Below are 23,717 nucleotides of genomic sequence, written 5' to 3'. Positions count from 1 at the left end.
CACCCTTTTAAAAAAAGCAAGGGACTCATTTGGGACCATTATTTAGAACAGTTTGAAATATAAAGACACTTAAATTAGCTTAGCATCTGAAACAAAGTTAATGTAGCAGTTCTCAAATCAAATGAAAACTTGCACAAATAGAATGCTACTCAATACACTCAAATAAATACAAATTCATGCACAACAGCCAATTCTGCAAAACAGATTGACTGTATTACATTATTTACATGAATACAGTTTTAACACCAGAATGCTGGTTCCATTTTAGTTCAGGAAGACAATTTCCACCAGTTAAGTTTCCCTTTCAGCTGCATGGCCAAAGCCCCCTAATACACTTGTACCAGTATACCCTAGGAATGTTAAGATGCAGTTAATTGGCTAATCGAGTATTCGATGAATTTTTATCAACCACTTGATTAGTCAATAAGGGAAGGTCACTCACGCCAGGTCCGGAATCTACCCAGACAGCCCAGCTCTTACTACGTTTAAAATGTAGAGCTGCAGCAGAGGTAGGTCCTGGACCTGATGCAAGCCGGGCTGCTTGCCTGGGTGGAGCAGCCCCTGTCCAGAACCAGCCTGGGCTACCATTGACAGGGTTCTCTTTGCGGCTGCAGCCCCTGTCCACAGGGGGCCCCAGCGGACACAGGCTGTTCCCTTGTAGAGGCAGCAATGCGGGGGAGGGGGAAGGGAGGCGCAGGCGGCAGCACCATGGAGACAGTGCTGGGGGGAAACTAGCTTTTAAGAGGCACCTTAGGATACAGAGGCAGCACGGGGAGGGGTAATGCAAGTAGTCGAGCAGTCAACTAGATTAATAGATTAACTGATAAGCCTAGACTTATTGGTTAGTCAACTAGTCAACTACTCGCTTACATCCCTAGTATATACAATTTTTGGCACACAGACAGGTAAGTTTTCACTATAGAGATAAGTTGTCATATAAGCTCTACTGTATACAGTCTTGTAAAGCTGCTTTAGGATAAAAAAATGCCACAGATTTTCAAATGATATTTCCTGTAATAGTGCATTATACTATTATAACCTAAGCCATCACCCTAATGTCTAAAGTTAAAAAAAGCCTTTGCTCCTAGATATATAGAAAACACTTTGAATTAAATAAATAGGCATTGTGCATGCATATTAAAAGGCAAAAATGGCCCAAGGATCTCCACTATGCCAAACAGCAGACACAAAAACCAAAAAAAACCTATGTAAGACGACAGGGGTTTCAACATACTTAGAAAAGTCACGATTCCCCTTCAGGTTCTTAGCATCTGTATTTCAGATACTGCAAGGGAATGTTTACCCTTATAAAAAAAAAAAAGTACAATTCGTTAACCTGCAGTAACTGTTGTCCTTAGAGATGTTGCGGTCATTGCAGATTCTGCTGTTGGTGCACATGCACATCATGTAAGTGAGACCAGATTCTTTTTGTCCATCAGGGCCACAAACAATCCTTGAGCCTCCATGCACTCCTATATCAAGGCATAAAAGGAAAGTGGCATCTGAAACCCCCTTACAAGTCTCTTGCAACTTCTGTGAAGCTGAGGAATCTGAAAAGTGGAAATGGATGGCAGCTCCTGGAATTCATACTGACTACAAAAACTTGAAGACTTACTGTAGGGAAGTGACCATACTTTCTTCCATCAAGTATGTGTCACCGGGGTTCTCACTGTAGGATTCAGGCAAGCAGTAACTTTTAGAGATGGTGGGTACAGATTGTGTTAATCAAATAAAGACTGACGTACTACCTGTTAACAGTTGGCATCTGTCCTGGCTGCCATAGCCAGTGAGTAAAATTTAACAAAATTCACTAGGTTATCCCGCATAGCTTCCTTACAAATCTCTGGAACTGGCATATTTATAAAACTGACTGAGGGGGGGCTACCTCTGGCCTGGTAGAGTGCAGCTTCACATTCAAAGACGTTCATAAGTCAATTAGAAATAGGTGGAAATGCATTGAGAGATGTATTTGGTAAGTTTGAGAAGACCGCTGAGGCCTTTTGACACAGCTGATACTGCCATAAAGAGATATGTAAAAAGCTGGAAGGCCTTGGTTCCGTCTAGATAGTAGAGCAGAGAGCTCTGGAAAAGTCCAGAATGTGAAGTTCTATTCTTCTTGAGAAGAATGAGGTTTTGGGAAGAAAATGAGTAAGGTGACTGACTTGAATGAAATTGTGACTTCTTTGGGAATGAATTTGGGATGTGGTCTCATCAGCACTTTGTCCCTGTGAAATGGAGCATAACACAGTTTAGCTATAATGGCTTAGATCTTGAGGATTCTTCATGAGGATGCAATGACAACTAGGGATGTCCGTATATAGTTGTGTAAATGATTAACTGATAAGCCTGGGTTTATCAGTTAATCCTAATGACCACACACACACACACACACACACACACACACACACACACACACACACACGCACATACAAACACAGCCCTCCTTGCTACCTCTGTATCAGCAGTGCAGGGTGCTCCCTAGGAGCAAGGCGAGGAGCGCATTAGCTCCTGGCCCCGCCCCCAGGGACCATAAAATAATTTCCTTTACTTGTATGGTGCACCAATGATACTATATGAAGCAGCACGCAGATCATCCAGTGCAGGGAATGTGTATCCAAGTGCAGTATCTGACCCTGGCTCTGAGGCAAGGCAAGGAAGAAAAATGGGCGGTTGGGTGATAGCATGATGCTACCAGATCTATTCCAGATATCAGAGAAACTTTTGGCTATCGTGGTAACAGTAGCCCTATCTCATCAGCTTTAGGTATTATCCTGGGAAATCAGATAATTTGTGGGAATGCAATGGAGACTATATTCTTTGAAGCACATGATCCTATGGTACCTATGAATTAATGAGAATACTTCTATTTATAAAAAGCTCTCATGAGAATGACCATTGAAGAGGGATTGGTAAGACAATGAGAGAAGAGCATGCTGAGGAACTGGATAGTACAGTGGTCAATGATGATATCCAGCATCCATTTGGTGCTGACAATATATCTGCCCATGCCTGGTGGAATGAGGAAAAAAGGATACCGGGTGGGTGGGTGGCGGTGGGAGGGATGCGTGTGCATGCGCTCACGTGCGATTAATCAGTTTAGAAGAGGAGACGACAATAAAGTTCATGTTTTCCATCTGGCTAATTTTAAAATCTAATTCTACATGTTTTCATTTTTATTCTAGTAGACAACACTTCACTAAACTCTTTATAAAAAGATTTAGTATTAAAACTTAAAAGACAGAATCTGGAGAATCACTATTCTCAAAAATTTCAGTTACTCAAAAAAAAACCCCACCCTGCAATGGCACACAAAAGAGAGAAAATTAAGGGATATAACTTCATAAGATGATAAAAATAAAATCAACTCCTTAAGTGGTTTAAGAGGAAAGTAATTGAACAGCAGTAGTTTTGCATCCTGAGAAGAGAACAGGACATTTTGATATTTGATTACATTAGTAGCAGTGGTTATTTGTACAACAGTAGTGCCGAGGAATTCCAATCAATGGCCAGAGTCCCATTATGCTACAACCTGTGTGAAAATGTAGTAAGAAGAGAGTCTTTTGTACACAGTTAATCTAGATTTATAATGGCAACAGGTGAAGGAATCTCACAGTGAAGAAGGATGGACAAACAAGTTTGTATATTTTTGCATAACTGAGTACTCTGTTTACCATCTAGCCAACCAATATCAGATGGTGGTACTTTTACTTCAGAAGTGTTTATCATTTGAACAGCCTGGCCAAGCTAAGTTTTGTACTGTGCATTCAGCTGTTGTGGTTTTTATAAGCACATCTTTTAATAACACTGTCTGCTCTCATAAGGATAGAAAGGACAGGGAACCCACGTGCCATTAGAAATAAAGCAGCTGGTATGATTTAGGATTAGGAGATTGGAAATTTCAAGCCATACATCAGACCATCCTTGATCCACGGCTTTGCATGTGTGTAACTAGAGATTTAATTTGCAGCTCATAAACCAACCAGGGTAGTATATGAAGTAATAAATAATTCTTTAAAAAAGGGGTGGGGATCTAAGGCCTGAGGGCCAGATGTGGCCCCTGGCTTGCCTGGATCTGGCCCGTGAGGCTCAACCTCTCCTCCCTCCCACCTCCAGCATTAGAGCCCATGTGGGTGCTCCAGTCTTCTGCAACTCCACTGTGGGGCTGGAGCACACAAACTCTAATAGGCTGGGCTCCCCACTGGACTCTGATGTGCAAGGAGAATGTGGGGAGTGTCTTTTCCTTCTCAGCCAGAAGCCACGGCAGTGAGGGTTTGTTTTGCTTCTCACTCGTGTGTGACCCCCAACTGATTTTTCTGTGGTTCAGTGGCCCTGACCCAAAAAAGTTTTGCCACCCCAGCTTTAAAACCTTTTCCACAATGTTGTACTTCTGCTCAACTGTATGCAGCGCTCATTTGGTGTGATTAATTCAAGTACAGTAATTCCTCACTTAACTTAACATGTGCCTGCTTAACACGTTTTCGCGATAGCACGATTTTTGGGAGGGGGACATTTTTCAAACAACACGACCAATCCCCGCAATAACACGATTTGCCCTAGGGCAGGCTTGCTCTGCCTCCGGAGGTTCTCCGCTCACCACGCCGTTCCCCGGTGACCCCCTCTGGATCCGTCAGAGGGGGTCAGTGGGGAACTGCGCGGTGAGCGGAGAACTTCCGCTGTTTTGTAAGAAGACAGACGAAGCCCCGCACAACTGCTGGTGACCGGCGACCTGGGGAAATCCTGCCGCCAGCTGCAAGCCCCCTCCCCTCTCCTTCCCTTCCCCAGAGCCAAACACTTCCCCTCCCTGCTATAACCCAGTCCCCTTTCTTCCCCAACCTTATGTCCCGGTCCCTGCTGCTAACAAATGCAGGCTGGAGCTGCAAGCGTACGTGTGCTTGAAACGCAACCCTCGCCTTTTCCATTATTTTCAATGGGAAAACTGATCCTGCATAACAAGTTTTCACTTAGCACGATCATTTTCCAAAATGAATTTACCATGTTAAATGAGGAATTACTGTATAACATACAGCAGCAAAACCAAGTTTTTAGTCTATTGTCAGTCAATGCCTCAACTTGTTTTATTTTTGAAAATTAATTTTTACAATTACTTTCTAAACTTTCAAAGCTTGCTTTAAATGCTGTAATATTTTTTAGCACAATACTAGAAGGAATAAAATAATATTTAGGAACACCGCACGCACGTGCGCACCCTCCCCCCTCTTTTTTTTGGTGATGGTACGCACCAGTATGGCATACCGGCACCGTTTTTTGGGAGCACTCACGCCGCTTTCCCCCAGCACAGCCCCCACCCAGCCCTGGGAGCCCTTGCACCGTACCAGTATTTTCTAATTAAGGAAGTTTTGCTGCTTTTCCTGGGCCCGGCTCGGCGCCCAACGGAAACACGGCAATGAAAGCGGTTGCGACTGCATTTCGGCCTCGATATCCCTGATTACTCCCGGCACTTTTTTTTTTTTGCTCAAATTTTTGTCCAGTATTTTTTTTTTAAAACCTGGTGGCAACCCAGTACCAACACTTTTTTTTAAAGCAAAAAAAGCACTATATATATCAGACTATCCCAAAGCACTGTCCAAATGCCTATTCAAGTATAGTCTTTTCCCCCACTCAAAGGTGAGCAAACTGCCTATTGATTTTATTTGTTGAACACTGGACCCTTCAGGGACCCCAACTGACTTTCCTTTGTCTACCTCTTCCCACAAAGAATTTTCTCCCTCTGCACAGCTATGTTCATGCATCAGCAAAGATGGGATCAGCTGCCACCACAGCAGCAGCACCTGGGGCAAGAGATTAACAGAGAAGAAACAGAAGCTGTTTCAAAAGAGAATGGGGAGGAGTGTCAAGGAGAAGAGGAAAAATGTCCCCACCACAGAAGTCTGTGGGAAGTGTGGGGAGGGGGTGGAGGGAAAATGGGCAGAATGTGGATAATTCTGGGACAGGAGAACTCAATAGGTCAATCTAACCCAGGTGCTACTCCAGCTTGCCCTATCCCTCTTGATACAAAATATGAGCAAGAGATGGGGCTGCTATCTGTGGAAAGGAAGAAAAAGGAAATGGTGAGCCAAGGCCCCCTTAAGATGCAAACAAAAGTAAAATGTGATCAGACCTACACAAATCTACTTCAAGAAGAGATTGAAGCGAGCAGAAGTGACTTCACCCAAGGCAATACAGCAAAGCAACATAAAGCAGTGAAAGATCCATAAGTAGAACCCAGGTCTGCAATCCAACTTTTATGCTCTAATCAAAGATCATACTGCTCTAATATATAGAAAGTATGCCCTCTGCTCCTCTTACCTGCTCATTTTCTTCTTCCTCATATACAGAATCAGGCTGCATAATTGCACTGTCTACATCAGTACAAGCCAACTTTTCAAAGCAGTCTCTAGTATTCCCACTGCTATTAATATCATCTTTAGTAACGCCATACCTAAAAGACAGAAACAAGCAGCTCAGAAGAACATACAATAGCCTGTGTCTCGGCTTCACATGTTCAAAAGATTTATTGAGAGTTATTTTTCATTAAAAACCATAATGTCTTACAGAAGTTTGAACATTGCTGATTATTTGCAGTAAAACTATCCTGAAACAAAACTACTGACACTACCTGGAGAGTTGAGTACCATGTGAAAGGCTAAGACATTTGGAGTAGGGCTGTCAAGCGATTAAAAAATTTAAATCGCAATCAATTGTTCGTGCCTCCCCTTTGAACAGGGCAGCGCTGCATGGAGCTGGGATCAGCTGGAGTCCCCAGTTGACCGCGGGCTCCATGCAGCGCTGTACCCTTGAAGTGCCAGGCTGGCGTTTCCAAGGGGCAGTGCAAGGGATTCCGTGCAGCATTTCAGTGGAACCCGAGGTCCACTGGAGACTCCCCAGTTGATCTCAGCATTAACACCTGTGATTAACGCATTAAAAAAATTAAGAGGTCAATCCTGTCCTGCATTAATCGCAGTCATTAATGCATGTGAATTGACAGCCCTAATTTGGAGTCATTGTAATAAAACTAATCAGAACAAGGATAAAAAATGTTGAAATAGTATTTTATGGATATATATGTATTTTATAGCCAGTCGATATTCTAACGATCATTAAGTAGCATATATGACAGCAAAGATCTTTCTTCTGTAAGAAGAATCTCACTGAAGAATTTTGACCATAGGGCCAACTATTTAGCCACTGATTTGTTTAATGCTGGTTAACTAGTTGTGAGATTCGTAGTTGTAGTCAAAGCACTGGCAAGCATTTTTTACTTTAAACACTGAGGCCAGCCATATATTCATTATCCTCTACACTGTGTTCTAATGAATAATGGTGATACTGAAGGCCAAAAAGACAAAGAGATTGTATAAAACAGATTAAGTCATACCAGAGCGGTGTAAATTCAAATGCAAACTAGCATGATGTGGAGCCTGCTGGTGTGCACTGAAACATTTCTAGTGCATATTAATATAATCCTGTTTGAAATGGAAACATTAATACGCACTAGGGAAACTTTCACATGGACCAGCTGGTGCAAGAATCTGCATCAGGAGGTGTGCATTAGCATGCTGTGCATTGTATATACAAGCCCTAAGGCTGCTGACATTCACTTCCTAGATTATAAACCAAAAACTGATATCAAGGAACTGAATTCAACTAACTATATATTTTTAAAAAGTCATCAAATGAAACCTTTTAAGCAGTTGGTATTTGAGACTTATTTTTCCACTATTTAGGAGACTGGCTGTTTCTTCCTTTTCTAGCAAATGTATCACATCTTGCAAAATCCAGGGATGGAGTTTTGAGCTTTAAAAAAAAAATCTCAAAATAAGGATGAAGATTTATCTGAGAAGACGGAGATGATTAGCCGAACGCTGAAGAGCCTTATAAATGCAACTTGAAGACTACACCAGTTTGCCATTCACAAAAATGGAAGGTGTGGTTGTAGACCCAAACTCACAGGTGAAAGCAGCCTCTGTCATGTCTTAACCAAAGCTCCATTCAAAAAATATTCTTCTCCTTACCTTCCTTTTATTTACTAGAACTCTTTGCAAAATATTTTATAAATTCAGATATGCACTTCTAATAAACGGTGAAAAAGACAGAATTGTGAAACACTCCAGAATTTTTTTTAAAAGAGGCAGTACCAATGTGATAAACTGCAGAACAATGCCATAAAAAATATATATCATGAACCTTTAGCTGCTTCACTTTCCCTCTTTCTATTGCTCTGCTCCCAGGGGCTTATTGCAACATACCAGCCTGCTGAGCAGCTTCAAACAGCCTTTAACAAGCTCTCTCCCTATATCAGATGTCCAACAAGATAGATTAAGTTTAACAAGAAACTATTCTCTTTGTTTTAAATTAAGCTTTGTGTCAGCATTCTAAGTTTTTAATAATATGTTCTCTAAAACATACAATTTTACTTTGCATGTTTTCTTTGTTTTTGGCCTTGTACGTTGTATCAATAGTTTACTGGCCGTGGTGTTTAAAGGGCTCACAATGCCTCTAAAAGGAATGTTATCATAGAGTGTCTATTAATCCTCAGTGGCTAGGATGAATACAAGCGTTGAAATGCAGCATCGATGCCAAAAAGTCTATTGGTTTCAAGTTTAAGATAAACAAGTGAGTCCGCACCCCTGGGATACGGACCTGGCCATCCAGTAAAGCGCTCACAACGTATCAAAGGGGAGGAGCTAGTGGACAGAAGGACTCTCAGAGAACTACACAGTTTTACTTATAAACTAGTCAATGAAGGTTTTAAGCTTATAAGACTAAAATTCTGTTATAATAATTAGTCTTTGGAAAATATAAATTACTTGTAACTGTTCTCTGCCGGTTGTATAACAGAGTACTGAGACAGATATTGAAACAATACAGTATCTTTGGTGCCCATTATTTGAAATGAACTGATTTATGTATGACACTGTTCTACCACGTGAAGGAGGGCTACAATGGTTCCTCCAAGAATTAGAAACAGTGATTGGGGAAAGCAAATTAGGCAGGTTATAACCTCACACAAAGGTATCTCCTGGAGAGGCTCACATACACATATTAATTAGGTTCTCCAAAGAGTAGCAGACCAAGAATGGATTTCCTCACTCAGCATACAAACAGGACCTTCTGTCCAAAAGAGGGCTCGAGGGCATGCAGAAGGGTTGGAAAGACTTGACTTACACTACCCTGGTAAGACTTATGGGTCACAGCTATTCACCATGTTTCTAATTTATTTTGCTGTTTTAAGGTCAACACACTAGTGAGGAAAACATATTAAGAATAAATATCCTACCTACAAGGAGCTGTGTGGTAATTTATATAACTGAAAGCAATACACTGATCATAGACCTCAGAGAGAAAGGAAAATACACACACTGACCAGTTTAAGCAGTCTGGCTTGCAGAGGCTATTGGGGGTCCAATTCAGGATACTTTGCAGTCTTAAAACCCAGGCCAAGCAGGAATGAAACATGAATCTTCACCAAAAACTGGTGACAGCTAGAAGCCAGGAGCCTAAAGTGGGTACCCTGGGTGTACCACAGAGGGGAAATACTAGCACTGAACCCATGAAAATCATCTCCAGTCCAATGTCCCTCTGTAGGTTGTGATTTTTCAAAAAGAGTGCATTTTTATAGTCATTTGGTCAAAATAATTTTAGCTTGTGTGTGCATGTGAATTTGCATGTGAATTTTAAGTAATTTATTTATATTATAAGGTTCTAGATTAAAAGAGTGGGCAGAAGTGCAAGCTTCCACAAGCTGCCTTGCCCCTCACATCACTTGGAATTTGGAAAGACATCTGCCATGGAGGAGCAAAGCAAGGGGTGAAAGAGCAATTTAAATATTGTACCCATTCAATCAGAACAAAAAAACCTATGACAGAATCTACACATAGCACCATGCCTCCTCTCCCCCCCTCAAAAGAATCTAGAAATACAGGACTGCCTCACCACTGACTTGTGTGCATTATACCATTGAATGCCTCTTTAATAATCTATTAAAATAATTTAGAATAAAGAACAGCAATAAATGGAATTTGAGTTCATTTAAGGCAAAGTCAAATGTATAGAACATACACAACTTTTATTGTGGCTTTTTAGCAAGTCTGAATTCAAATATGTGTCTCTAAGCAATGCACTAGAGAGAAATATTCTTACTGGTTGTTAGATCCTTCCTCATCCCTATTAATATTTTTTGCTTCATTGTTACAGACCAGTCTGTGTTGCTGTAAATTCTTAAGATCATCATCTATGCTGCTCTGTAGATCGAAAAGATGCTGCTCCACCGCTGCTCTAATAGTTCTTTCTAAAATGCTAATAAATAAAAGCCAGAGAATTAATGTTAAAAACATATTTGGGCATCAGTGGACTTGTGCAGGCAGAAAAGTCAGACCCCTAGGAGACATGTAAATCTAAGCTTCCCAATAGAAGACAAAACAAGACTAGCTAATTTTTCAAATATGACCACAGCAATAACTGGAGTAATTTGCTTACTTAATAGGATTTTAGTTACATTAAATTTCTTGCCTATCATTTTGTATGCATTATATTTACAGCATGATCGGTGCCAAAAGGCCTCAAACAGATAAGGACCTCATAGCGCCAGAAACTGTATAAACATAGGTTATAAAACTCCCAAACAAAAGGGCTTATAATGTTTAAAAAAAAAAAAAAAAAAAAAAAAGACATAACAGGTAAATGGGGCAAATAAGGTGGAGAGCAACAGAACGGTATATTTTAACATTAGTTGTGGCACCAAGTCTTCTCAAGAAAGGCCCCCAGCAGGAGTCTCATTTTCTTCTAGACCAGTGATTCTCAAACTTTTGTACCGGGATCACTTTCACGCAGCAAGCCTCTGAGTTCAACACCCCCAATTAAAAATACTTTTAAAAAAGTTAACACAATTATAAATGCTGAAGGTGAAGTGGGGTTTTGGGGGAGCCTGACAGCTTGTGATACCTTATGTGATAACCTTGTGACCTCCTGAGGAGTTACAAACCCTGGTTTGAGAATCCCTGTTCTAGACAGCTTCACTCCTCCATATTCTGGAATGATATGTGTTTACATTTCCTCTGCAATCATATAGGCAACCAAATTGAACTTGGTCTCATGCTACCAATTAGATCAAACTGTAAAACTACTACTGTGAATGTAAGTATCTAATGACAATTTTAGAGTAAAACCAGAGTTTATAAAGTACCCACCCAAAGAAAGTGAAAAATAATGCAAACAAGATATTTAGCAACACAGGTATCATTAGGGATGTTAAATACTGGTTAATTGAATAGTTGATTAACTTCAAGAATTCTTATCAGTTAGTCGACTATTCTATAGTGCATGGGAATGGGGCTTGCATCCAGTGCACTCTGACCCTACTGCCAAGAAGCCCCCGACCACTCCACACTGCTGCCTCTGTTTAAAAACCAGCTCCTTTTGTGACCATCTGCTTGTCAACCTATGCTGCTGCCTCTGAAACAGAGGCAGCACTGTGGAATTGCAGAGCCTCTGTCCGGGGACGGGGTCTAAGCTCCTGGACCCAGTGTGAGCAGGAACTGAGATGGGCTGCCTGCCCGCCTGACTCCTAATACACTTTAAATGCAGAACCACAGCAGGTATAGGTCCCGTACCTGGCACAAGCTGGGATTGAGCCAGGCTGCTGGCCAGCTTTCTAAATAGTTTCTTTAAAAAAAAGGCGGGGGAAGGGGGGAGAAATGTGTGCAGTCTATAGCATTAACCTATAAGCTTTTGCTTATCTGTTAATCAGCTACACTATTACATCCGTAATTATTGTACTACAAAAACCTATGTTTATATGTCCAGTTGAGAACAGCATGCATAAACATAATGTGCTGTGTTTACTAGATACCTGTTTTTAAAGCAGGAATGCTTGCTATGGTACAGACTGGTAATAGCAAACTACTGGGATATAAAGACTTTTTTATATTAGTTGTACTTACTCTGCAGAGGCTGGCAGGATGCTTATAGGAGAGAGATGAGCACTGTAATAAAGAAGAAATGGGATATCTTCACAAAGATTTAACGCTACACAAATATTCTGAAGACAAAGTGAAAAATTGCATCAGGTCAAAAAAACACACATACACATTCAATAAACATAGTAATAGTGTTGCTGATCAATACGTGCCATGATTCCAACCTCAAGAGAAACAGAGTAAAGCTGGATCAATATTTAGATAGAAGAGGGCTTAAACAGCTATATATTGAAGAAAGTTGTGGCAGTAGCAATAACCCAAACACTTTAGGAAGCACTGAGCTGCTATAGGTGCAATCTTTCACATGAGAGATGCTAATCACTTGCTCCAAGACCACTTTTGGAATTTAAGGGCAATCCAAGTTTTACCCTGTCCCTTCCCCAAAGCCCTACCCCGCTCATATCTCTCCCCTCCACACTCTCCCCAACCTCACTCTTACTGGGCTGGGACAGGGGTTTGGAGTTTGGGATGGGGATTGGGATGCATGATGGAGTATGTGTGCGAACTTTGGGGAGGGGCCCAGGGTTGGAGATGCAGGAGAGGGTATGAGGTCCTGGCTCTGAGAGGGGGGACAGAGGTCCTGGAGAGGCTGTATGACTCCACTCAGGTGACATGGTAGGGCTGGGGATGATGCAGCTGCACAGCCAGGAGGAGCTGCCAGTGTGGGGTACTAGCTCCTGGGAGCAGCAGCACCATGTTCCTCTACTTTGGTTGCAGCATCTCCTTGGACCAGAGCCCTGCAGATCAGTGGATACGGATGTCTATCCGCCCATTCACAAAGGGCTCTCCACGGCTCCACGAAGGGGCCAACAAGCTCCTTACGCCGAGGGTACAGAGTACATGGTTCCGCTGTGCACTGTGAATATATGCTGCAGTCCACCCCAGAAAGTGCAGACACTTACCTCACAGGGTTTTTGAGACTTCATTACTTAGCACCAAAATGCAATGTGCTTAATGACTTTTCATTCAACGATTTCAAAGTATTACTATGAGCATTGCTAAATTCAGAAATATACTAAGTTTCTGAGCAAGGTATACTTTTTCCTTTGCAAACTCTAATTACAAAGCTTCAATTTTGCATACTATCACAAATAAAATATCTGCTCAAAACAATGTCAGATAGACTTGAATAAATGCGCTTGTAGTGAACTGAAACAAAACTAAGTTTCACTGTAAAATGACAACGGCAGAGCCTTATATTGCCTCTCTCATGCGTAGTGAGAAGAATGTTATCGCATACACAAACGAGACTAGAGAGAAATGCTCACTTTATTTCAACTAAATAAAGGATGGGAGAAAAGGAGAGGGTATTTATCAAGTTTTAGGCACTTCACATATCATTCAGAAAAAAAATCCAGTAGTTAGTATTTACTTCAACATAGCTGGTTCTTAGCTGGTTCATATATATAGATATATAGATATATATAAGAACCAGCTATCAGAAAAGATTTGGTGATCTGCTTCCCTATACAGTATATTAGTGGAACACTAGCGTATTACTGGAAACATTAGCAGTACTCCTTGCTGTACTATTAAGAGGACTGAACTGAAATCCCACCAGCATTCGTCAGCATTATATGGCAACAGTATTCCATTCTTAACCCAGACTGCCTCCCCGTTGACATTATCATGGCTTAAATAAATCAGGGAATGCCCAGCTCAGACTCATTGCTGCTCGCTAATCATAAGGTAAGTATTACACTAACTAATGTCTCAATATCTACTGTCACATAGGTCAGTAAGCAGCTTGAACTAACAATCCAAACAAGTAAAGACTTCCTGTATTTCCTTGCCTTAACAGGATGTGGCGGAAAAACAGGATTACATGCAGGACAGAATTCTCTACCAAAGGTTGTCTGACAGAAGAAATCTTAAAAACAAGAATATTTTTGGCCTTACTAGGTGAGATTGACAGGATTTGTATTCTGTCCGAATGTAAATACAAACACTTCAATAAATTAGCTAGAACTGTACAAGAACAGGAATTTTAAAAAGGCTGGTGTTGGTAAACAGGTTGGTTTTTAAATTTTTTATTAAAGGGTAGTCTATTTTGCAGCCAGTTTATAATGGGTGATATTTTTAGTGGGAAAAAAAATCCATTCCCAGTGTGCTTATATAATACTGATGCTTCTGAGATACCATTTTAGACAGATACTCAAATTAAGCTAAAAAAATTAACACACCTGCTTTACAGGCTTGATTCTGCATCCACTGCTGTATAAGCAAGTACTCCATATGTAAGTTTTCAACTTTAGTGCACTATTAAATTTCATTGTTACACCAGGAATGATAATTCAACTCAAGCTACCAACCACACAAAGTGTTCTGAGTTTTCCTATCAGCAATGACAACATGTGAGCAGAAATCTTTGGGACACAAAGCAAAACTGACACTATGTTGGGGGAGGAACTAGAGAACAAAACAGGGAGAAATTAAGATTCATGACAAAAATAAGGTAGGATAGGAAGCTAAACAATTTTCAGAGGTGGGAATTATAAAAACCAAGTACAATATATTTCACTTGACAATTATGACAGTTTTCTAAAAGTTATTTTACAAGAATATTTAATTAGTAAACAGCTCTTTTAGAAGATATCCATAAATCAGTTCTCCATAATACACTCACAGCTAGGATGGTGTATAGAAGCTAAGGAGACGGTCAGAGCACAGCACATTGCAAAACACTAGTGGGGGAGGGGAGCAGAGCAAGGATAATTTTAGTCAAGGACTCTAGTGCAAATACCATCTTATGAAACTGTGATGAGAGAGTTTCATAGTGATTTTTGTCTGTCCTTCAAATTATAGAAGGCTGGGGCAACATTTTCGGGATTCAAACTAGTCCTTCTAAAGAACCCAGATTCCAAACTATTTCAGACATGATGCTGAGACCACCAAGCCCTCCAACTTTAAAGGGCAACCTTCATGTACAGTACTCCAATATAGGCAACTTCATATAATTCAGTGGTGTTCTTAATACAGATCTAGGATGCATTGGTGGTATTCAGCAAAAGATTTGCATAAATCAGCGCTATTTCAAACCCTGAAAAATCTTTTATTTAAGGAACTTCTTATGTCTAATAGTTTAGCAAGTTAGTGCTTTTGAAAAGTATATCAATCTTAGCTCAAAATATATTACGCTTCAGAACCTCTTTCCACAGTTAAAGAATTTTATGTGTTGTAAATTACACGACGATTTGTATACAGAGTCTTAATGCAGAATGACATAGCAAGAGATCAAAAGTAAACATATCTTTAGGTTTGAGTGCTACCATATTTTGACAACTAATACACACTTAATCGATAGCATTTTCTTTTCTTGCCCACAAATAGCCCTGTTAAAAAGAGAAAAAAAAAGACAAAAAAATACAAGTAGGAAAAAAAAAAGGCAGAATTTTTCTTAATGTTTTAACTGATTGCTTTTTATAGTTCAATATGTTCTTACGCAATATTGTATCATACTGTTTTATAAACCTCCCAAGAGTAAATATTTAGTCTTTATAACACATTTCTAGCATAAAGTAGCCTATTATTCTGAATCATTCCAAACTAGCTGTTTTAATTCATTTACCTGTGCAGCAGAACTTTGCAGGCCATTCTGATTATTTTTGCTATTCCAAATGAGCACTTCATGTAAAAATATTTTATTTGAAAAACAATAAAGTATGATGTTGGCTGTTGACTATGCATACTGCTTGCTCGATTTCTATGGCTGCTTGTCAGACGGTACTTCTGGAGTGCTGCACTAAACCCTGCAGTCTAAATAGAAATAGACTGCAACATGAGGTCACTACTGACAATAAGCTGCCCAATCAACACTTTAAAGCTTCCCTAGTTTGTACTTCAAACTATTTATTCTAGGCATGAAACCAGGGCTATATGCTACTTAAGTAACAAATCTTGATTTAAATGTTATAATCTATTTTCTAGATTATTATTAATTTGGTCAGTAACAATATAAGCAGCAAAGACAGACAATGTAATTACTCAATATGCCCCACTCCTGACCAGTCAAGGGCAATATTAAATTGCTTTACTGAAAGTTTAACATAAATTTCAAAAGGTAGTAACTCTTCTGTACCTATAAACTGAGTGAAATGTAAACAGATGTTCAGAAATTATTTTTCATGAATCTCACCTTGACAACCCATAGGACACACAAAATCATTTTATTTTTACTGCTGTAAAAGTAACCTAGAACTTTTAAGAATGAAATGCAAAGAGAAAACAGCATAATGGCAGGAAAAAAAAAGTGAAAATTCTGCACAATTTTTAATAGATAAGAATTTCATGGTACAATTATACTGCATAGCTATTTCAGGATACAGAGGTATCCCAAAATAGCTACCCCACGTCTAAAACATTTTTCAAAATAACGGGCACGCTATTTTGCCATCCCAGTAACCCTCATTGCATGAGGGTTAACAGATGGCTCAAAGCAGCGTGTTATTTCAAAATTTGGTGCTGTGAAGACATGCCAAATTTAAAAATAAGATATTTCAAAAAAGATTTGAAATAAGATACACAATTTGTGAAGTGCAAATTGAATATTTCATGTTGAGTTTAGGGTGCTGTGTAGACACACCCTAAGTGATGATCTCAGTAAGGTCTCTTTAAAATTAGTTTTTAAAAGTGAATTAAAAAACACCACCACAAACAATGCGCGGAAGTTGGCACTAGTAGAGCAGATGAACTGAAGTGCCGTGATTAAAAGTTTTTGATGCATTACAAAGAGGACAGAATGAAGCTTCTATATATTGTCACCTAATGAACAAGTGTTTCATCTGATTGGGTAATATAGATTATTAATCAAAGATAATGTTTCATGTAGGTACCATTTTCAAACAGTTGCTAAATGAAGCTGTATTAGTGATGGCTGATCATATTTTCAAATAAACACTAAAGACAAGAAATAGTATTAAAGCATACATTCAAAAGAAAATAACCAAAAGTAGTAAGAGGAGGAACACAGTGCACAATATTAATTTAATTATAGCACATTATATTCAAAATTATTAAAATAATTTCCAATTAATGGAGTCTAATGTAGGTGCCCTGTTACTCTAAATAAAGCTGGCTAAATCAGGGAGGGCCAACCCAAGGCTCCTGATGGAACCAGGATGGAACCCAGAACTACTCAGGTCAGCCGCTCTCACAGCCGGGCTGCTGCGAGCCGCATGCGTGCTCACAGCCCATGCCGTTCCGCTCATGGCCCCCAGCGCACTACATCATATCCTGCACATGCAGCCGGGTCGCACACAGCATCCCAGCCTGCCCGTGCTAGCAGCTGGCTACTAAGCGCAAGCAGTGGCAGCGGCTCCGAGTGCAGCGGCGGCTCCAGGACCTGGGCATAAGGTTAGTGGGGGAGAGGGGTTGGGTTAGAGTGGGGAGGGGTGGTGTCTGGCTCTAGGGAAGGGAAAGGAAGTGCACGGCATGACGGCCACTCAGCACATGTGCCCCAGCGCCTGGAGGGAAACACATGGCTGTAGCGGAGGCTCTGGGACCCGAGAATTGGGTTAGAGTGGGGGGGGGGGGGGGGCAGGAGGAGGGGCCTGGCTCTAGTCTGGAGGAGGTGAGGGGAGGGGTATTGGGGTCGAGGGTGAGCATGGTGTCCCAGCCAGCACGTCTAAAGGCTGGCCACTCAGCCGCCCGCACCCCAGCGCCTGAAGGGAGACACATGCGGCTGTAGTGTGGCAGGGGGAGTGCCTAGCTCTGGGGAATGGGAGGAGGATTGGGTTAGAGCGGGGAGGGGGGGGGTGCCTGGGGGAGAGTAGGGGAGGGAAAGAGAAGCCAGTGCGCTTCCTAAGATGCGGGATCCCCAGATACTGACCCCAGCTGTCTCTGTCCCCTCCTCCTGGCCAGACCCCCCCCACGAGTACCCTGCCCCAGCACCCTGTCCCCTGCCCCCACCAGCACAGTTGGGGCCACATTAGTAAGGCTTGCGGGGTTTTGAAGCACTTGTTTTTTTGCATCTCACTTGTGTGGCCCCGACTGACTTTTCTGTGGGTCAATGACCCCTGACTCAAAACAGGTTCCCTGCCCCTCTCATAAGTAAAAACGACACGAACATTTTGTGTTTGACATAATATTTTATTTAAAAAATGAAGCCTGGCCAACAAACCCCCATCTGGCCGCAGCATCATAACACTCCTGCCCACTCCCCCAGACTGCAAACCTGAGCCTATCATACACTGGAACTCACATCCCCAAACTCCTGCACCCACACATGCCCAGTTTTCTGCCACAACACTCCTGCACCATCCACACACTGCAAATCTATGTCCTGAGCCCATCATACTCCCAGCCTCCCTCCCTCATGCACCCCAGCCCAAACTCCTGCACCCTCACAGCCACAAGCCTGCAGCTGGCTCAGCACCCCAAACCTTCACCTGACCCCAACACTCTCCAGCCTGAAGCCCCCTCCTTGAGCCAGCATCCTCTTCTCTACTTCCTCCTGCACCCAAATTCCCTCTCAAAATTTGCACCTCTCACATCTTCCCAGTGCTTTTTTTGTGAGCCACAATAGCAGAGGAGACAGCGTGAAGAGCTGGGGCAAAGTTGTTGAGCCCCAAAAAGGCAGGGCTGCGAAGACCCGGGGAAAAGTTGCTAACAAAAAACACCAGTGCCCCGGGACAGATGTACCAGCACCTATTTTCCCCCAGCGCAGCTTTTTTTCCCCCCCTACCCTCAACAACTTTGCCCCAGCTCTTCATGCTGTCTCCACTGCTATTGTGGCTCTTCATCTGGAAAGGGTTGGCCACCCCGGGCTAAACCTTAATCTGATGACTATACAGCCTCAGCCATTTTTCCCTCTTAGGCTACATCTAGACTGCAGTGATTTTCCAGGATACCAGAGGTATCCTGGAAAAGCAATGCTGTGTCCAAGGAACGCATCCGCTTTTCCAAAAAATTTTTTTGGAAAAGCAGACGTGCTCTTTCGCCATCCCAGTAAACCTTATTCTATGAGAAATAAGGTATGTGTTGAAAGAGGTGTTTCCAAAATTTGGCAACATGTAGACATGCCAAATTTCGGAAAATCCTATTTTGAAAGAACATCAGAAAAAGATACAGTTTTTTCCCATTTAACTCTGCAGTCTAGACACAGTCTCAGCGTTTTTTCAGATAAGTTATAAGGCAAAATATTGAGCTGCAATTGTAAGTCTTAGGTTTTTGTTTTTAGCTTCCCAAAAAGCTATCATAAACTTCCAAATGAGATCTCCTATAAACCTAAGTTTTTTATTTAAAAATCTGACAACAGTGAAAAAAAAATCAAATCAAAATAGACAAATACTGTTTAAAAACAAAAAACCAGGACTGTGTAGCACTTTAAAGACTAACAAGATGGTTTAATAGGTGATGAGCTTTCATGGGCCAGACCCACTTCCTCAGATCAAATTGTTTTAAAACCACACACTTAAAATACATTTTAGATCCTCAAAAGAGGAATAAGCCGACCTCTGTCAATGTAAATGGAGCTACAAGAATTCTAAACAGCCAATGGTAAAGCGACTGGAGAGTGAAACAAATTACTTGTCTTTTTGATGATAAAGTAGCCACTAGCTAGTTTATTATATTAGAGGCAGAGCTAGTAGTTCCGCCTATTAAGATTATCTGACATTTGCCATTACAAGATTATATTTTTAGTTGCTTTAAAAAAATAATAATAAAAAAACCCCACCACACACCTGGCAAACTTTAAACATTTGACCTGAAATTTTCCATTACAGGTATCTACTACAGGCTGAATTATTTTGAAAATTTTCAGCCAATATAGTTCATCTCTAGAGCCCTGCTTAGATACAGATGCAGACAGACATTTCGTATCTGCAAAATGAGCCACGGGTATTCACACCGACATCCATTAATGTGGATACCCAAAGATAGAAAGTGGATAGTACATATTTGGAAGATTCTAGGTACAAAATTTGTATCCTCATCTGCAAAAATGAGCTGCAGATATTCACAACTGTGGATGCAGATATCCAGGGCTCACCAAGCGGCAGCGAGCCCTGCTCACCAGCCGCGCAGTTCGGTGTGCTGCGCATGCGCTGACCGCACTGTGCGGCTGTGCCGGCTTGTAGTCTAGATTACACTAATTGTCAAGTCCTGCAGATATCCATGGATATAAAGCAGATATCCAAAGATTTACAGGGTTCTACTCATTCTTTCCAAGAATGAGGCTAGGAACACCTATGTTAAAGAATTCTGGCAACTTATTCTTTAAGACAAACCAAAACCTGACATTTAGAAGGAATTAGAGGGTGTGCCTTTTGCCATTGCCATGAAAGTCTGCCCTAATTTGAGAACATTAGAAGTATTTGGGGGAAAAAAACAAAAAACAAATAAAAAACTCCCCACAAACTTCATACATGCACAGTGGAAACTCTACGTAGGACATTCTCCAGCCTGTGGCTGAGCAAGAATTCCCCTTCAACTGCAGCTCTGGGTTGCTGTAGAGTACTGAGTATCTGGTCCCAGCAGCTAAACTAACAGCAGGAAAGAGGAAATCTCATGATTCAAATCCAGAGGGGACAAGAGTTGGACCAGCAAAAGGGGATGGATGGGACTCGAGATCGGGGTGGCTGGAGAGCAAGGATGTTTAAAAAAAAAAAACAAAAAACCAACCACAAACCCACACCTAACCATGTAGCTGATTGAATTTCAATCGGTTACACGCTCCATGGGCTGCCAGTGATGGCCAGGAGTTTAACCAGTAAGGTTAACTGATAAGTCAATGCTTATCGGTTAACCGGTTCAACTGTCACATCCTTAATGGAGAGACTGCAAATGACTGGGAACTAGATGAGGGGGATGGGACTGGCTGAAGAAGGAAACTCGGAGAGAAAACCAGTGGAGCAGAGGAAAAAAGAGAAAGGAGACATCTGACTAGGAGCTGGGTGCATGGGGAGAACTGGGACTGGATGGACAAAGAGACTGAGGTTATGTCTACATTATGCATTCTTGAACAGTAGATATGCAAATGAGCTGCCATTTTTGCATAAGGGGCTTTTGCGCAAGAAGAAGCAGTTTATACTGCTCCTTCTTGCACAAAACCCCCCTCTTGAGCAAGAGCCGTTCTGCCTGAAAATAAGCAGCAGAACGGCTCTTGTGCAAGAGGGGGGTTTTGCACAAGAAGGAGCAATGTAGACCGCTCCTTCTTGCTCAAAAGCCCCTTGCGCAAAATGGCGGCTCATTAGGTATGAAAATGAGGTGTAGCAATAGTCATTGCCGCACCTCATTTACATATCTTCTTGTGCAAGAATGCGCAATGTAGACCTGGCCTGAGAGAAGGAGCTGGGAAAGGGGTAGAAGATACTGAAATTCATAGACTCATAGACTTCAAGGTCAGAAGGGACCACCATGATCATCTAGTCTGACCCCCCGCACAGTGCAGGCCACAGAATCTCACCCACCCCTCCCAGAATAATCCTCTCGCCTAAATTGGATAAGGAGCCCAGGGAAAGAAAGAATGGGTCGGGGGGCCAATAGGGACAGAGAATGTTATGTGACAGGCTTGACTGGAGACTGCATTTTTAGAGAGACTGGATGTGGAACCAGGACAGGGTAAGACTAGGACTGGCTGGGCAAGAGGACTAGATTAAAAAGCCTGAAAAGTAAAGACAGACTGACTAGGTGAGCAGATTGGGTCTAGGTTGAGGGGCCAAGGGGGACAGGTCACACCACAGTCAGCAAATATCTGTGAAAGCTCAGTGTTCCCTCTGATGTTTTATGTTTATGTGTGGAATGATTTTTGCTATGTGAACCAATATGGAGGCAATAGGTGACACATCACGTCCATACTGGTGCACATAAAATTTGTTCCGCAGAATGAGGGGTGATGGGTACTTGGACTGACTGGAAGGGTGGGCACTAGGCAGGGCCAGAGACGAGGAGTTTGGAGAGCAGGCTGCCCCGGGGAGAGAGGACTACCCTAGAGCACTCACACCGCAGCAGCTCAGGACCAGGTCAGAGGCAGGGATGGCCATGGCTAGGCCGGAGGAGGGGTACCTGTCCTGCTCTCCGTGATGGGTCTGGTGGGGAGAGACACCACTCTCCACCATAGCCCTGAGCCCCCGCACAAGACTTCACTGCTGCACAGCTTAGAGAACTTAGCCCATGGCCTCTCTGTTGCATCCTCCCTTCACCCATATTGTCTGTCTAATATCCTGGGACCAACACAGCTACAACACTGCATATATCAGTTACTCCACTGGTAGAGGTCTGTGTGGTGGTTCTCAAATTTCCAACCCTGCTGATGACCCATGTGGGGGTCGATATGATGCCACATGATAGAATGTCTGTTTTCAGTCTGTGTGGTTCATTTCCTAAGATTTTTTTAAACTGTTAAACATCAATGCTAAGTGGCAAAGTAAGGTTACCGATGCAGTCTGGGTTTGGCCCCTTGTGTATATGCAGTCTTTAGTTATATGGCCACCTACTATTTTTCAAACAAGGAAAAATGGGATAAAAATGCTCCAAATTTTAATACTGATTGGACCTCCCTGGTCCAGCACCCTTGGGACCGGATGCTGGCACCACACTGCAGTCTAGTGATCTGAGCACCAGCTCTTGGCACTCCACCGCAGCCCAACTGAGCCATGCACCAGCTCCTACCTCCCCCTTCTGCCCAGCTGAGCCACACACCAGCTCCCTGCCTCCTCCCCGGCAGCCCAGATGACCTGCTGGCTGCCGCCCCCGCAGTGTGCCCGGACTCTCTGATCCTGGAACATCTGTGGTCATGCCTGACCACAGAATCCCGGATTTTAGAGGTGCAACCTATACCTCATGATGCATGGAAAAAAAAATATAGTGACTTACAAGGTAGTCTTAATAAAAAACCTCTTCCGGTCAAGACTCAATTGAAGAACTGGAGCAAGTCATTTTTTTTTTTAATCTGCTAATATCTTGCACAACCCACCTTCCTGCTTTTCTTTTAGTAACCACTTCAAAATTCATTGCTTGAAACAGAAAGGTCTATATTCAGGAACATTATCAGAGCTAACATGTTCAACTGCCTCTTCACACAGACAATCCATTTCTTAGGTCCAGTTAAGACTAACAGTTTAATAACCTCTCCAGTTTTACTAGAAACTGTACAGTTTTAAACAAACTATGAAAATTTAGTTTTAAAGGTGTGGTTATTTAAACAGTATAAAAGTAAGAGTTTAGAGGATGCTTACAAATAAAAGTTTAAAATATAAGAGGATCCAACTTTTACACAATATTAAGGATTTTATTTTTAAAACAAAGACTAGTTAGCACTATTGATTAATTTTTAAATAAATTCTAAAACTTAAGAGTCAGATGGAATATGGGAACTAAAACACAGTAGTCCAAAGATAAATATCTTATTACACTACCTTCATGGACTGCAAACACATGTGATTATCTTATGAATAATATTACAATCACTTGAAACCTCTATTGAAATAACGGATAATTTTTAAGAAAATAAAATGCTGTTTACAGTACTTGCCCAGGCAACCGTTTTGGTTTTTTTAAAGTAATTACTGTGTGATATATAGAAATCTAAGTTTTTTTATTTTCCTTTTTCATTTGGCTCTGTTTTTCTTAAAAAACATTTCACTTAGCACAAGCATTCTTTTTATGAATTAGTACAATCAGTATGTCAACATAATTAAAGGGACACAACGACCTGAAACATAGCCAGTTTCAAAAGCTTAGTTAAAAGGTCAGTTTCTGGCACTAACACTGTATCTAAAAATCCTGCTAGTAAGTGAAATG

At 41.6% G+C, this 23,717-nt stretch overlaps 1 protein-coding gene across 5 annotated transcripts in view; it reads right to left on the bottom strand.

The window, feature by feature from the left end:
• Positions 1-23,717, bottom strand: part of FAM13B (family with sequence similarity 13 member B) — a 103,435-nt gene that overhangs the window by 26,463 nt on the left and 53,255 nt on the right. For all 5 annotated transcript variants that reach the window (XM_075900463.2, XM_089769471.1, XM_006116004.5 and 2 more), the window contains 3 exons: positions 11,940-11,981; positions 10,141-10,296; positions 6,307-6,439 (listed from right to left, as the gene is read on the bottom strand). In XM_075900463.2, coding sequence (XP_075756578.2) covers positions 6,307-6,439; positions 10,141-10,296; positions 11,940-11,981 — 331 coding nt within the window. The remainder of the gene's footprint in view (positions 1-6,306; positions 6,440-10,140; positions 10,297-11,939; positions 11,982-23,717) is intronic.

Source organism: Pelodiscus sinensis, chromosome 16 (assembly GCF_052426305.1).
Source record: "Pelodiscus sinensis isolate ZL-2025 chromosome 16, ASM5242630v1, whole genome shotgun sequence".
NCBI lineage: Eukaryota > Metazoa > Chordata > Testudines > Trionychidae > Pelodiscus > Pelodiscus sinensis.
This window is presented reverse-complemented; position numbering and strand designations above follow the sequence as displayed.